Genomic DNA, 15,672 nt, shown 5'->3' with positions numbered 1-15,672 from the left:
CAATCCTGGTACAGGTGTTGGACCAAACGTCAGTTTAAAAGGGCAGTACCGATTTTTTAGTAGGCGACCAAAAGTCCAGTACCAGTTGCAGTGGAAAAGCGTAATCCAAGTGGAAATCCAAGTGTAGAGAGCGAGTGAAACCAGACCCATACCGTCATTTTAACAGCCGAAATCGAAAGCATTAGCCGTAAAAAAAACTTCCTCTAGGATACAGCTGGAGTCACTTCGGGGTTCGAAGGTAGGCGTGGTTTAGTTACAGATAACAGCCGAGATAATGACCTTTATCCAGACAGGAATTTCGGGTAAAGGTTTCCTCAAACTGATCTCTTTGCTAGGGATTGAGGAATTTCTGCATAGTTATTAGGATCAAATCTCTAAACAGTAGACATGACTGAAGCGGAGCTCTATTCGGAGTACAAAGGCGTCTATATCCCAAAATGCTTGCACCCACAAGAATCCCTCCAGTATATGGAAGGATTCGCCTTTCGACCGGATGACATTATAATCGCAACTTATCCGAAGTCTGGTAAGTTATCTCAACTCCATATGTCGTTCGTACTGACACGCAGCGCTCACAACGGCGTGAAGCCTTCTTCCATTACTGCCTATAGTCAGTACAGTACGGGGCCGTCGCTGTGGGGGTGGGGGGGGGACCCTTGAGAATACTGTGTAACCATTTGTGGCACTTTGCCTAGATACGTAAATATATATTTTAAGAAAATACAGAAAGCTTCCAGTGGATATGGAAATGTTCAGCGTGAAGTTATGACTTCCAGCAGGGCCGTGCAGAGACGTTTAAAGGGGCGGGTGCTCAAAGTTAAAAAAGATAGAACAGGCTGAATAACAACAACTCACATTCATGACGAATCTAAGTTGGACTCTCTATTGCAGTGATTCTCAACCTTTTTTGCACTGCGACCCAATTTTTGTTACGTAAATATTAAATTAACATGAAAGCTGCCAATGGATATGGAAGTGTTTAGCGTCTTCAAATTAGAAGTGTTAACTGAACCTTTTAGCTCGACCCTCTACTGCATGGATACCTTCAGAAACTCCCTCGGTATAGTTGGATGAAATGCAGGCAGCACACGGCACTTATTAAAACAGCTGCTGCTTTCACTAATATGTCTATACTGCTTCAACCCCCAATGCCCACCGTGGTGAATGTGAAGGCACTACTTGGATGCAGGAGATAGTTCCCTTGATCATAAGCGAGGGAGATATGCAGCCTGTACTCAGCATTCCCAACTGGGACCGAGTACCCTGGCTGGAGGAGCAGCGTGCAATTCTGCTGAACCTGGAGCAGAGACCCTCTCCTCGCTATTTTGCCACGCACCTTCATTACTCCATGATGCCGGAGTCTTTCTTCAAAGTGAAGCCCAAGGTAAGACTGCTGGGGGAGAGAGTAAGGTTCGTAAGGTTTACGAGTCTCGCAGCGCTGATGAGTCTGACCGTAAAAGCCGCATGCAGCTCATTTCATAATGAAACCTGCGAGGTGTGACAACAGAAGTACTGAACATGGTATTTCTGACAATACTTGTACGTACTGTCTTTATGCTTATAATTATTACTGAAAACATTCTTTGCATTATTCTTTGTTACATCAACAATAAAAACCGCCATTGATATACACACCAATTAATATTCCTGTAATATTTCTATGATTCTTAGGAAGACCTTTTGAGTATTTGAATAGTACCTGAATAATGTGCTATGACTCACAGGTGATTTATGTTATGCGGAACCCAAAAGATGTTTTCACGTCCTCTTACCACTACTATGGGATGGCATCTTACTTGGTAAACCCAGGCACAACAGATCAGTTTATGTCAAAGTTCTTGGATGGAAAAGGTACTGCATGAGCTATTTTAAACAAATTCATTACAAAAGCGGATTGTAGCCACACCTGGTTTTAATATTTAAATATGCCCGCAATATCACAATGATCATAAGCATTATTGTGTTGTTAATTAGTTTAAATTACTTGTATCTCTCCATCTTTTGCAGTAATGTTTGGCTCCTGGTTTGATCATGTGAAGGGATGGATTTCTGCACAGGACCAAGACCAGACCATGTACATCTCATATGAGGAAATGATACTGGTATGTCTACCCATTTTCTGAAGCTGCTTGTCCTATTGAAGTCCAAGGCAGGGAACAACAACCCATCACAGGGCACACTCACACACCACACGCTCACACACCACACGCTCACACACCACACGCTCACACACTCACACACCACACACTCACACACCACTCCTGCCTCAGCATGTCTTTGGACTGTGGAGGGAAACCTGGACCACCCAGAGGAAATCCCACGACAACATGAGGACAACATGCAAACTTCACACACATCGAGCCATGGCAACGTCTTGAACCCTCGTTCCAGAGGTGTGAGGCAGCAGTTCTAATCACTGCACCATTGTGCCGCCCCTAACCGTATGTTGTAATATGAAAACATTTATCCCATTCATATAATTTTTCAGTTTTCTTAAAATGCAATCTGAAAATAAGGAAAAGATTTGGCAACATTGGTATACAGCTTCATATAGAAATATGTGATTTTACAACAGACATGCCAAAGTTACATGAAGTAACATTTCATCTTAAATAGTTTACATAGTTTACAGTTAAAAAGTAGGACTTGCAGAGCATTAGCATACAACATATACATACAGCATGTTATACATACATATAAATGTGTGTGTGTGTGTGTGTGTGTATAGTTCATATTAAGATCCCATACATTGATAGAATATGTGCATTTTACTCCCCCTACATGTCTGATACAAACCTTCTCATAAATATGCATGAATGCAGTTGTACTCATTTAATGTATTACTTATAACTTTTGCTTTTTGCTTTTCAACACAGGACCTGCAGAAGTCCGTCTCCAAAATATCCAGTTTCTTAGGGAAATCCCTGAGCCAGGAAGTCATTGGGAAGATTGCGGATCACTGCAGGTTTCAGAACATGAAGCAAAACAGCATGTCAAACTATTCTATGGTGCCAGAGGAGTTCATGGACCAGAAGAAATCCGAGTTTTTGAGGAAAGGTAGGACCAACATTGCTATATCAGTGTCAGTGTGACAACATCTGTTTGTTGGTCATATGGAGACTTTAAAGGCACCTCTGTAGCTTCTGGTTTGGGGTCTGAATCCTGCCTCTGGCTTCCTGTGTGTGGAGTTTGTTCTTCCTGTGTTGTGTGAGTTTCCAGTCCCAAACCGCAGCAAACTGGCATCTCTGCGGTGCCTGTACTGGGTGCACTATAATGGGCACATGGCAGGGGTTTCCCCAAGAACCTGTACTGGACTAACAGTGGAAATATGGCTGGATGATTATGTTTTGTATGGTTACTGTTAAAATATATTAGATATTAATCTTTCAAAAGCACTTATCTGGTCACAGTGAACCCTCAGTGTATCCCAGGAAACATACTAAGGGTGTCACATCCGGGAGGAACAGATCAAGCTGGACCCAGATGCAGTAGACCCAGATGTTTATTGGGACACCAAACAACAGACAAATCCAAAGGGGCAGGCAACGAGCGGTAGTCGATAAGGCAGGCAGAGGGTCGTGAGCCGGAGAGATCAATCCTATGAGGAGGCACTGGACAGGAAGACAGGCACACCAGGGAACACAGATGAAGCAGGGCAGGGATCAGGAAGGCGAGGCAGGCAGAGCAGGCAGGCGAGGCAAGCAGGGCAGGCAAGGCAGGCGGGGAAGAGGACGTAGCACAAAGGACAAGAGAGATAGAATGCTTAGTAGGGCACATGAGAGCAACAATATTTCGCAACTGTTGTTAGTCGGAGTGCCGGTTAAATAGGCGATCGGAGCGAGGCTTAGTTGCGTGGCCCCGCCCACTGAGGCATGACAATGGGAAATTTAACAATGGGACCCCACATTTTGGGAAATTTAAGAGACCCCACATTTTTGGATTTTAGGAAGACTCAAGAATGACTAGAGGAAATCTGTGTAAACATGAGGAGAAGATGCAAACTCCACACACAGAGTGGTTGTGGGATTTGATCCACCATCCCTGGAGCTGTGAGCCACCATGTTACTTCTGAATATATGAATTTCATCCTCAAATCATGCAGAATTTTGAATGGATGAAATATGAGAAAGAGTGTGAAAGAAATTTCTAAGGTTTATACTCGCATGCCTTCCAAGGAACACAGTTTAATTCTTGTGCTACAGTTGTAGCATGGGGCAGAGGTGCATGCAATGAAATTTCTGTCTTCTACCAGGAATTTCGGGAGACTGGAGGAATTTTCTCACCGACGCTCAAGCTGCACATTTCGACGCAGTTTTCAAAGAGAAAATGGGGGACGTCGCATTCAAATTTGCATGGGATGATTAATGTCAGGACTTAGGAGTGCTGGCCAACTACGCAACGTGACATAAAAAACGTAACTACACGCTGTGTAAAAAACTGTTTTCTCAAATCCAGTTTAACATGTTCTCCCACTAATTTCCACCTATGGCCATGAGTTCTAGTATTTAAACTAATATTCAGCCATTTGGCTGAACAGCATCCAGACCTGTTAGAATCTTATACACCTGGATCATGTCCCCCCTTAGTCTCCTTTGCTCAAGGCTGAACAGATTCAGTTCAGCTAACCTCTCCTCATAAGACATTTCCAGTTACAGGCAGGTAGCACAGATCTGTGTTGTGCTGTTATCATCTATTGAAACTAAGCCAGTGTTTGATTCACTGCAGCCTCACACCTCCTGGGCTGTGGGCTTGACTCTCAATCCCGGATCTGGGTGTGGGGTTTGCATGTTCTCCCCCTGTCTGTCTGGAACCTCCTTCTGTAGTCCAAAGACATGCAGTTAGTTCAACTGATGTCTCTAAATTTCCTACAGCATGCGCCTGCTGTCTGTGATGAATTGTTTTATACAAACTACTATATTTCTCTTTCATACATACAAACTTCTATATTTCTCTTTCATATTTACACTTTTCCAGCAGACCATCATAATAAGTGTCCTTGGCACATTTGCTCTTTGCCATCGCAGCAGGAAGCCAGCAATTTACAGTTTTTCTTGATCGCTTTCATGTAGCAGTCAACTCAAACTCCACATTTTCAAAACCGTTAACAAACAGGTCTAAACAGTGGCACTCATGGTGACACATTTTGTTTGCAAAAGGCTCTAACCGTGCCAAAACATTTAAAATATGAAACAAAAGCAAATTTTGCCTTCAAACAACACAACTTGCAAACAAGTGTATGAGCTCTTCTAATCAATCATTATACAATGGACAACAAAATGCAGCACTCAGTGCGAATCAGTGCACCATTGCTTGTCATTGTAGCCTATTACATAGCTGTCATGCCAGTGTCATCTGTTATCTTTCTACATAGGCTGTGTCAAATTTGGCTTCTTGCAAAGAATTTGATGCAAATTTTATTGATTCCATGACTTTTTTTTCAAACTCTGGCTGAAAACTGAAATAATGTAAATATTACAGAAAATACATGCAAACCAAATCTATCAGAGTATAAGAAATTAAGAAAAGAATTGGGTATAGATGGTTTCTGTTTGGTCACCAGAGTTAAAACAATGGCGTTTGGGCTGCTTGAATGACATCTGTGTTAACTGTTTTGCAAATGGGTGTGAAAAATGTGTGGATCCAATGAAAAAGTGTTATGACATTTACAAGACATGACTTCAGGTCTGCTGAGATGGTGATGATGAAGACCGAGTGGGTCCCAGTTTCTTTCAGCAGGTCAAAACATTCAAGAAAAACTGTAACAGGGAATCTGTAAAGGAAGCTGCATTCTCAACATGTGGGGAATATGCTAGAGTCACAGGCCTTGAAATAAAAAAACCAGAAGATGTAAATGATGCTCCCCGCAGGGGAATTCTCGTTTCTGGGGAAAGAACTTAATATCCGAAGAAAAGACCTGAAAAAGGGGCAACAGAGGTATATGGTTCAAATACCTCAAATGATTTATAGACTTAGAAATTAATCCAAATTTACTCTACACTAATTCCATTTTAAATGTTTCAATAAAAATGTCAATAAAGTCAAATAAAAAAATTTCATAAGACTGACTTCTTAAATTTTGATAAGGAAAGTAATACAGACCATAGTGCACGTACAGTAGCAACAGCCAATCCTTTAATAACATGACCACTAGAGGGAACATTTGTTCAAGTGAAAAAATAAATTCTGTTTAATTACTGAATACTTGATGTATCGTATATATTAAGATCAAATTCATAATTAGTCTTTTAAAATATCCATAGTGAACCCAAAGAAAACGACATTAATTTTTACACACATCCCCATACATTTGTAGAGGTTAGCATACGAGGGACATTTTGTTTGAGTCTTCTTTATTTATTTGTTTGTTTACTTATTTTCTTGTTTATATATTACACAGCATCTATCAATTTTTTAAACATAAGTAGATGCAAAATGTAAAACATTAAAAATAAAAAAATCCAGAGATATTAAAATAATAAAAATGCAAACTGTAACACAAATTCCTTGCTAAGAAAATGATTACTTTTTTAATTACAAACTCGATCAGTTTCTAAAATTTCTTAGCTTGCACATTTTCAATTTAAAATAATATATATGGCATGACTGTGTAGCCCTATATGACGGTATGTTAAAGAAACTACCATAATAAACTAAGTTTTTAAAAAAATATTAGAAATATATAAAAAGTAAAAAATGCACAGACCATGATTAGATATGGAGGCAGAGACATTTTAACAGCGGATATCGGAAGTATTGACCATAAAAAGCTTTGCCTAGGAAGCAACTGGAGTCAGTTGGGGTTGGGAGGTACGCTGTACTGAAATTAAAGATAACAGCCGAGATAATAACCTTTGTCCAGACAGGCAAATCGGGTGAAGTTTTCCTCAGACTGAGCTCTTCGCTAGGGGTTGAGGACGATCGCCGAATCTCTGCATAGTTATTAGGATCAGATCTCTAAACAGTAGACATGACTGAAGCGGAGCTCTATTCGGAGTATAAAGGCGTCTACGTCCCCAAATACCACAGCCCACCAGAGTCCCTCCAGTATATGGAAGGACTCGCCTTTCGCCAGGATGACATCATAATCGCAACTTATCCCAGGTCAGGTAAGTTATCTCGACTGTCCATGTCGTTCGCACTGACACGCAGCTTGAAGTCTTCTTCCATTACTGCCTATAGTCAGTACAGCACGGGGCCCGTGGCGGGGGGGGGGACCCTTGACGGGAAACCAGTCCATTACAGGAAACACTCACGCACCCCGAGATCACTTAAGAGAAACCAGTTCAGGCAGCGCACATGTTTTTGGGAGGATAAACTAAACACACAGCCTCGCATCCTCTTCCTTGGGGGGGGGGACTTGAGAATACTGTGTAACCATTTAAGACACTTTGCCTTGACACGTAAATATGGGGAAAAAAAGGGGGGGGGGAAACAGAAAGCTGCCAATGGATATGGAAGTGTTCAGTGTTAAGTTATGACTTCAAGTTAAAAGTATTAACCGAACCTTTCAGTTGGACCCTCTACTGCAATGGTTCTCAACTTTTTTTGCACTGCGACCCAATTTTTCCCATGCCAGCCTAGTCGCGACCCTATATATATATATATATATTAGTGCTGTCAAACGATTACAATTTTTAATCATATTAATCACAGGGTTGTTGTGGATTAATTTAGATTAATCACGATTAAATATCATTCATTTTTAATCTATATTAATCACAATTCATTTTGCATGAGCAAACAGACTCAAGAAAAAAAGGTAATAGGCTATATAGGCCTATGCACTTAACAGTTTATTGAACATCTTGAACAGGAGTCGGATGCATTCCATCTGCCACAGAAGTGCAATACCATGGACCCATATCAAAAAGCAAGATATTTTGCTTAGCCGGACAACTTGTCGTATTTAAGGTACCTCAGTTTAAATGGTCTTTATCTTCGTTCACTTACAATTAGCCTGAACTACCGTAAATCCGACAAATAATCCGACTAATCATGAAATCCAATTCTAACCCAGTTAATTGCCATTGTTAGCAATATCAATTGATAACATATTACGCGCCATGATTTATGTATAAAACACGTCCACAGATAAGTTGGACGGTATAGTGTGTGCGACCGATTTAATGAGCCACAAATGAGAAGTAGGCCTAGTTCTTAAACAGTATAAAACTACAACTTTCCCTTCTGTTGATAAAAGGCGCAGCCATCTCAGATTCTGAACTCGGGATCCTCTGTGCTGCTCCGAGATATTTCTCGGATGTCCGTGAAACGGGAGCGCGCATGTAATTGTTACTTCCGGCTTCAAAACTCCGGAATAATACGAGTTCCCTGGCCATTTATTCTTGTGTACTGCGATTTGTTGCGATTAAAAAATTTTAATCAGATTAATCATGATGATCGATTAATCCGCGTTAACCCGTTAATTTTGACAGCCTTACTATATATATATATATATATATATATATATATATATATATATATATATATATATATATATATATATATGCGCCTATATATATATATATGCGCCTATATATATATATATATATATATATATATATATACTTTACAGGTTTACATTTACGCTACGATAAACCACCTTGCAATGTTCGCCCGCCAATGGGACATTCCAAAAGATATGTCTGTGAGAAATTTGGTGATTTTTGGTCGCTTTTTTAGTACATTAATTCACATTAAGCGTTTTCACGTTAAGCGTTTTAGAATGTCCTCAGCCAGGACCCATCACATAAACCTGATTGGATGTGCCAGTGGATTTTATATTAAACATCTGTGGTTTGGGTTCTTGGATTGGTTGAGCATTCACTGGTTTTGCGCTAAGCATCCATTTGCAGTCCCAAGATCCGTTAATATACATTAATTCTACGATAAGGGCTGGGGAATCTGAAATTGGGTGCTGGTTTTAAAATGCTTACTTTTCCAACTCTACCTCGCGACCCTTTCAGAACTTGCCGCGACCTAAATTTGGGTCGCAACCCGTGGGTTGAGAATCGCTGCTCTTTTGAATGCTGATGGATGTGCAAATGAACATATCCGTTGTCTTGGTTTTGAAAATAACTGGAATCAATGTATTAATTTCTGTAAATGTTTTCCTTTGTGTGTTTTGTTGAAATAGTTTAAATTAACATTCGTCTGTCCATATATAACCAGCTGCGCAATCATTATACATGTTGCACTATGCAGTGTAATGTTTGTCATGTCATGAATGTCACACCGTGGGTCCAGGAGTAATGTTCCTTCGTGTGGTGCACGTGGCCGAAATGACAATAAAGCTTTACTTTACTTGATATACAGGCTATAGTTCAGAATCAGATTCAGTTTTTTTGGCCAAGTATGTTCATATACACTGTTTATTTGTAGTAGTTTTAAAATGCTGTTCTTGTTATGTTTGTTCAGAGTGAGTCTGGTGATAATGACTTGGAATACTCTGTGTGTGAGCTGAATTTTAATAGTCAGAAACTCTCTGTATTTAATGGCAATGCGGTGAAATGAGGGCAGCACCCACCGCCGATGAAAACAGCTGCTGCTTTCATTAATATGTCTATACTGCTTCAACCCCCAATGCCCACCGTGGTGAATGTGAAGGCACTACTTGGATGCAGGAGATAGTTCCCTTGATCATAAGCGAGGGAGATATGCAGCCTGTACTCAGCATTCCCAACTGGGACCGTCTGCCCTGGCTGGAGGGGCAGCGTGCAATTCTGCTGAACCTGGAGCAGAGACCCTCTCCTCGCTATTTTGCCACGCACCTTCATTACTCCATGATGCCGGAGTCTTTCTTCAAAGTGAAGCCCAAGGTAAGACTGCTGGGGGAGAGAGTAAGGTTCGTAAGGTTTACGAGTCTCGCAGGGCGGATGAGTCTGACCGTAAAAGCCGCATGCAGCTCGTTTCATAATGACACCTGCGAGGTGTGACAACAGAAGTACATGTATGCTGAACATGGTATTTGTACGTATTGTCTTTATGCGTATAATTACTGGTGAAAACATTCTTTGCGTTGTTCTTTGTAATTCTTTGCCATCGAAATATATGGCAATTGACATTTCTGTTATTTGTGTATATGACTTTTAGTAAATTATGATGTGTACAAGAATAGTACTCAAATAATCTGAAATGACCCACAGGTGATTTATGTTACGCGGAACCCAAAAGATGTTTTCACGTCCTCTTACCACTACTATGGGATGGCATCTTACTTGGTAAACCCAGGGACAAAAGATGAGTTTTTGTCAAAGTTCTTGGATGGAAAAGGTACTGCATGAGCTATTTTTCAAGCAAACTCATCACAAAAGCGGATTGCAACCACATCATGTTTTAATATTTAAATATGCCCACAATTTAACAATAATCATAATTATTATTGTACTGTTTATGAATTTTAATTAGCTGAATTTTTCTTTTTTTTACAGTATTATTTGGCTCCTGGTTCGATCATGTGAAGGGATGGATTTCTGCACAGGACCAAGACCAGACCATGTACATCTCATATGAGGAAATGATACTGGTATGTTGTAATAGACAAATATGTTTTTCCTATTTATATCATTTTCATGTCACATGCTGAAAATTAGGAAAAGATTTGACCACTTTCTCTTTGTGTCATTGTTGGGTTTCCTTCAGGTACCTCGGTTTCCCCCCACAGTCCAAAAACATGCTGAGGCTGACTGGAGTTACCAAATTGCCCATAGGTGTGCATGTGTGTGTGAGTGAATGGTGTGTGAGTGAATAATGTGTGTGAGTGAAGGATGTGTGTGAGTGAATGATGCATGAGTGAATGATGTGTGTAAGTGAATGATGTGTGAGTGAATGATGTGAGTAAAGATGTGTGTGAGTGAATGATGTGTGAGTGAATGATGTGTGTGAGTAAAGATGTGTGAGTGAATGATGTGTGTGAGTGAATGATGTGTGAGTGAATGATGTGTGAGTGAATGATGTGTGAGTGAATGGTGTGTGTGAGTGAATAATGTGTGGGAGTGAATAATGTGTGAGTGAATGATGCATGAGTGAATGATGTGTGTAAGTGAATGATGTGTGAGTGAATGATGTGTGAGTGAATGATGTGTGTGAGTGAATAATGTGTGAGTGAAGGATGTGTGTGAGTGAATGATGCATGAGTGAATGATGTGTGTAAGTGAATGATGTGTGAGTGAATGATGTGTGTGAGTGAATGATGTGTGAGTGAATGATGTGTGAGTGAATGGTGTGTGTGAGTGAATAATGTGTGGGAGTGAATAATGTGTGAGTGAATGATGCATGAGTGAATGATGTGTGTGAGTGAATAATGTGTGAGTGAAGGATGTGTGTGAGTGAATGATGCATGAGTGAATGATGTGTGTAAGTGAATGATGTGTGAGTGAATGATGTGTGTGAGTAAAGATGTGTGTGAGTGAATGATGTGTGAGTGAATGATGTGTGTGAGTAAAGATGTGTGAGTGAATGATGTGTGTGAGTGAATGATGTGTGAGTGAATGATGTGTGAGTGAATGGTGTGAGTGAATGGTGTGTGTGAGTGAATAATGTGTGGGAGTGAATAATGTGTGAGTGAATGGTGTGAGTGAATGATGTGTGAGTGAATGATGTGTGAGTGAATGATGTGTGTGAGTAAAGATGTGTGAGTGAATGATGTGTGAGTGAATGGTGTGAGTGAATGATGTGTGAGTGAATGATGTGTGGGTGAATGATGTGTGTGGGTGAATGATGTGTGGGTGAATGATGTGTGAGTGAATGATGTGTGAGTGAATGATGTGTGTGAGTAAAGATGTGTGAGTGAATGATGTGTGAGTGAATGGTGTGAGTGAATGATGTGTGAGTGAATGATGTGTGGGTGAATGATGTGTGTGGGTGAATGATGTGTGGGTGAATGATGTGTGAGTGAATGATGTGTGGGTGAATGATGTGTGAGTGAATGATGTGTGTGGGTGAATGATATGTGGGTGAATGATGTGTGGGTGAATGATGTGTGTGGGTGAATGATGTGTGGGTGAATGATGTGTGAGTGAATGATGTGTGTGGGTGAATGATGTGTGAGTGAATGATGTGTGTGAGTGAATGGTGTGTGTGAGTAAATGGTGTGTGAGTAAATGATGTGTGAATGCGACGAATCTAAATTCATTTAATTTAAAATCCAAATACTTATGAGCCTAACTGTATATAACATACTGTACATTTTGTATGATACTATTTTGAAAATCATCACTTTTTAACTATCAACTGTTTAAGCTGAAATATTACTGATATTCATTTTGCCATATTGTGCAATCAAACTTTACTATATCAAGCTCATTTTATACCATCTATCCATCCATCCATTTTCTGTAACCACTTGCCCTATTTAGGGTCACAGGGGGTCTGGAGCCCATGGGTGCAAGGCAAGGGACACCCCAGGATGGGGCACAGTCAAACACCATTCACTACCACACGCATACCTATGGGCAATTTGGTTGTGTAATTTCAAATCCATTGTGATGGTGTACGAAACCAAATTTATGAAAACTGCCATTGTTCTAATATTTATGGAATTATATGTATTTAATTATATAAGTAGTTCATAGTAAGATCCCATCCGTAGGTGGAATATGTCCATTAGATTAAATGCAGTTATTCTGATTTAAAATATTTCTTATAGCCTTTGCTTTTTGCTGTTCAACACAGGACCTGCAAAAGTCCGTCTCCAAAATATCCAGTTTCTTAGGGAAATCCCTGAGCCAGGAAGTCATTGGGAAGATTGCGGATCACTGCAGGTTTCAGAACATGAAGCAAAACAGCATGTCAAACTATTCTATGGTGCCAGAGGAGTTCATGGACCAGAAGAAATCCGAGTTTTTGAGGAAAGGTAGGACCAACATTGCTAGATCTGTGTCAGCATGGCAATATCTCAGTTTGTTTGTTACGGAAGCGAGGCATGGTGCAGACAGAAAAAGGTGACGATCCACTGGCGGCTCTGAGACACAGGGGGGGTTATTGCAGAAACAAAAACACTGTGTAAAACTACAAAGGAAAGAACCACTAGGGGTCAAAATGCAAAAGGGGAAAAACAACGACTAACTACAAGGAATGACAAGGAAACAAAGGGAGTATTCCATAAAAGTAGCTAAAGAAAGGCAGGCTTTCCCGAAAAAGTCTGACTCAAACTAGCGCCATCTCTAAACTTAGCCTCATGTTGTTCCACTAACGCAGTTAAGCTTTAACTAAAAATTGTTGAGAAATTTCTGTCTTCTACCAGGAATTTCCGGAGACTGGAGGAATTTTCTCACCGACGCTCAAGCTGCACATTTCGACACAGTTTTCAAAGAGAAAATGGGGGACGTCGCATTCAAATTTGCATGGGATGATTAATGTCAGGAGTTAGGAGTGCTGGCCAACTACGCAACGTGACACATTAACTCTGACCAGCTGCTATTCCTTGGTTGTATTCTGTCTGCTGAACAGTCTGAGACTGTAATATTACAATAGCTAGATTGTTCTCATTATGTTATTTAGAAAGTTACAGTAATCATTTCCATAAGAAATTTACAAACAAGAGGAGGCCATTCCATCCATCAAGCTCGTCTGGGGAGAACTCAACTAATAGCTCAGAATTGTTAAAATCTTATCTAGCTCTGATTTAAAGGAACCCAGGGTTTTAGCTTGCACTACACTAACAGGAAGACTATTCCATACTCTAACTACACTCTGTGTAAAGAAGTGTTTTCTCAAATCCAGTTTAACATGTTCTCCCACTAATTCCCACCTATGGCCATGAGTTCTCGTATTCAAACTAATATTGAAGTAGTCTCCTCATAAGACATTTCCAGTTACAGGCAGGTAGCGCAGATCTGTGTTGTGATTCACTGCAGCCTCACACCTCCTGGGCTGTGGGCTTGACTCTGTCCCGGATCTGGGTGTGGGGTTTGCATGTTCTCCCCCTGTCTGTCTGGAACCTCCTTCTGTAGTCCAAAGACACACAGTTAGGTCAACTGATGTCTCTAAATTTCTCATACCATGTGTCTACTCTTCGGACTATATCCTCCTGAGACAAAAGGAAAAGATTTTTTTCAAATTTATTTTTAATTTCACAGCATGTACTCTTTAGTGTACAACAGGAATAAATATCCTGTACATCTTACATCAGTGTCCTGTGTCCTTACATCAGTGAAAAGATAGATGCAAAAACAAAATGTCCACTATAATGGACATAAATGAATGGGTGGGGTCTCAGGAGGATATTCTTACAACTTTTTTGTTTCATATTTGATGCCAAGAGCCAAAACCAAGCAGCATAAGACGAGAAGCAGGTGGACACCATGGATGGGATGTCATGTTATTCTACTTACTTTTTACTTATATTAAGCAACATTAAATGTTATGTACTTCACCTTTAATAAAATATTAACATTTTTTACATAAATATGCCTTGATGCGATGTATGTTAGAATATTACATGTTAGTGCTACTGTAACAATAAACTATACTTGGATCAATAAACTATAAACAAGTACTGATGTCTTAGTATATATTTTGTATAGATACTGCCTGTTGAGAAATTCACTGCAAAAAGATCATTTAAATGTAAAAACATGCATTTGTTCCCTACACACAGGAGAATACATTGTTAGTGTTTCAACAAAACAATCCAGATGGCCCAAGTATTAATGGAATTCAGCAATATTATTTTAGCCAAGGTCCAGATGCACGAAATATGATTCCGATCTCATCAAATCTGGGGCCCAGTCTTGTGGAAATGTCTGGTGTTAAGGAATTAACTCACATACAGGCGAAATGTTGCTGCAGTGTACACCACTCTGCCCTGTTATGTGGAGCTAGTCACTATAAATGTGAGCAAAGAAAATCGGCCATTATAGAACCTGAACTCAAAATTCAGGAATCTTTGCACATAAATCCCAGCATTCTTGCAAAACAACAGTTCCTTTGGCAACACTTTACTTGAGAGCACAAATACTTATCTTAACTGAAATATTAATCATGATCAAAAGTAGGACCTACTGGAGATAAAAGACATCACAATTCATTAATGAACACGAACTCAGTAATTATTTGTTCCTTCAGTAGCCCACAAAAATTTACAGAATTAACATAAGAACATAAGAACTATACAAACGAGAGGAGGCCATTCGGCCCATCGAGCTCGCTTGGGGAGAACTTAACTAATAGCTCAGAGTTGTTAAAATCTTATCTAGCTCTGATTTAAAGGAACCCAAGGATTCAGCTTGCACTACGTTATCAGGAAGACTATTCCATACTCTGACTACACGCTGTGTAAAGAAGTGCTTCCTTAAATCCAGTTTGAAATGTTCTCCCGCTAATTTCCACCTATGGCCACGAGTTCTTGTATTTGAACTAATGCTGAAGTAACTATTCGGTTGAACAGCATCCAAACCTGTTAGAATCTTATAGACCTGGATCATGTCCCCCCTCAGTCTCCTTTGCTTGAGGCTGAACAGATTTAGCTCAAATAACCTTTCCTCGTATGACATTCCTCTAAGACCAGGAATCATTCTTGTGGCCCTACGCTGCACCTTTTCTAAGGCCGCTATGTCCTTTTTAAGATATGGTGACCAAACCTGTACACAATATTCTAGGTGAGGTCTCACCAAGGAATTGTATAATCTTAGCATTACCTCCCTTGACTTAAACTCCACACACCTGGAGATG

General features: G+C 40.1%; 2 protein-coding genes across 2 annotated transcripts; both read left to right on the top strand.

Annotated features, from left to right (window-relative positions):
• Positions 1-20: 20 nt before the first annotated feature.
• Positions 21-6,065, top strand: LOC111848629 (sulfotransferase 2B1-like). Its single transcript, XM_023820797.2, has 6 exons — positions 21-526; positions 1,173-1,384; positions 1,725-1,851; positions 2,008-2,102; positions 2,877-3,057; positions 4,253-6,065. Exons 1-6 carry the CDS (start codon positions 388-390, stop codon positions 4,363-4,365), a joined length of 867 nt encoding a protein of 288 aa, XP_023676565.2. The 5' UTR covers positions 21-387; the 3' UTR covers positions 4,366-6,065.
• Positions 6,066-6,755: 690 nt separating this feature from the next.
• Positions 6,756-14,497, top strand: LOC111848628 (sulfotransferase 2B1-like). The gene is made up of 6 exons (XM_023820796.2): positions 6,756-7,106; positions 9,607-9,818; positions 10,146-10,272; positions 10,431-10,525; positions 12,673-12,853; positions 13,244-14,497. The coding sequence occupies exons 1-6, from the start codon at positions 6,968-6,970 to the stop codon at positions 13,354-13,356; spliced, it is 867 nt and encodes a 288-aa protein (XP_023676564.1). The 5' UTR covers positions 6,756-6,967; the 3' UTR covers positions 13,357-14,497.
• The last annotated feature ends 1,175 nt before the right edge of the window (positions 14,498-15,672 follow it).

The sequence above is a fragment of the Paramormyrops kingsleyae genome, chromosome 5, assembly GCF_048594095.1.
Source record: "Paramormyrops kingsleyae isolate MSU_618 chromosome 5, PKINGS_0.4, whole genome shotgun sequence".
NCBI classification, from domain to species: domain Eukaryota; kingdom Metazoa; phylum Chordata; class Actinopteri; order Osteoglossiformes; family Mormyridae; genus Paramormyrops; species Paramormyrops kingsleyae.
The sequence above is the reverse complement of the archived record's forward strand: the minus strand, read 5'-3'. Positions and strand labels throughout refer to the sequence as shown.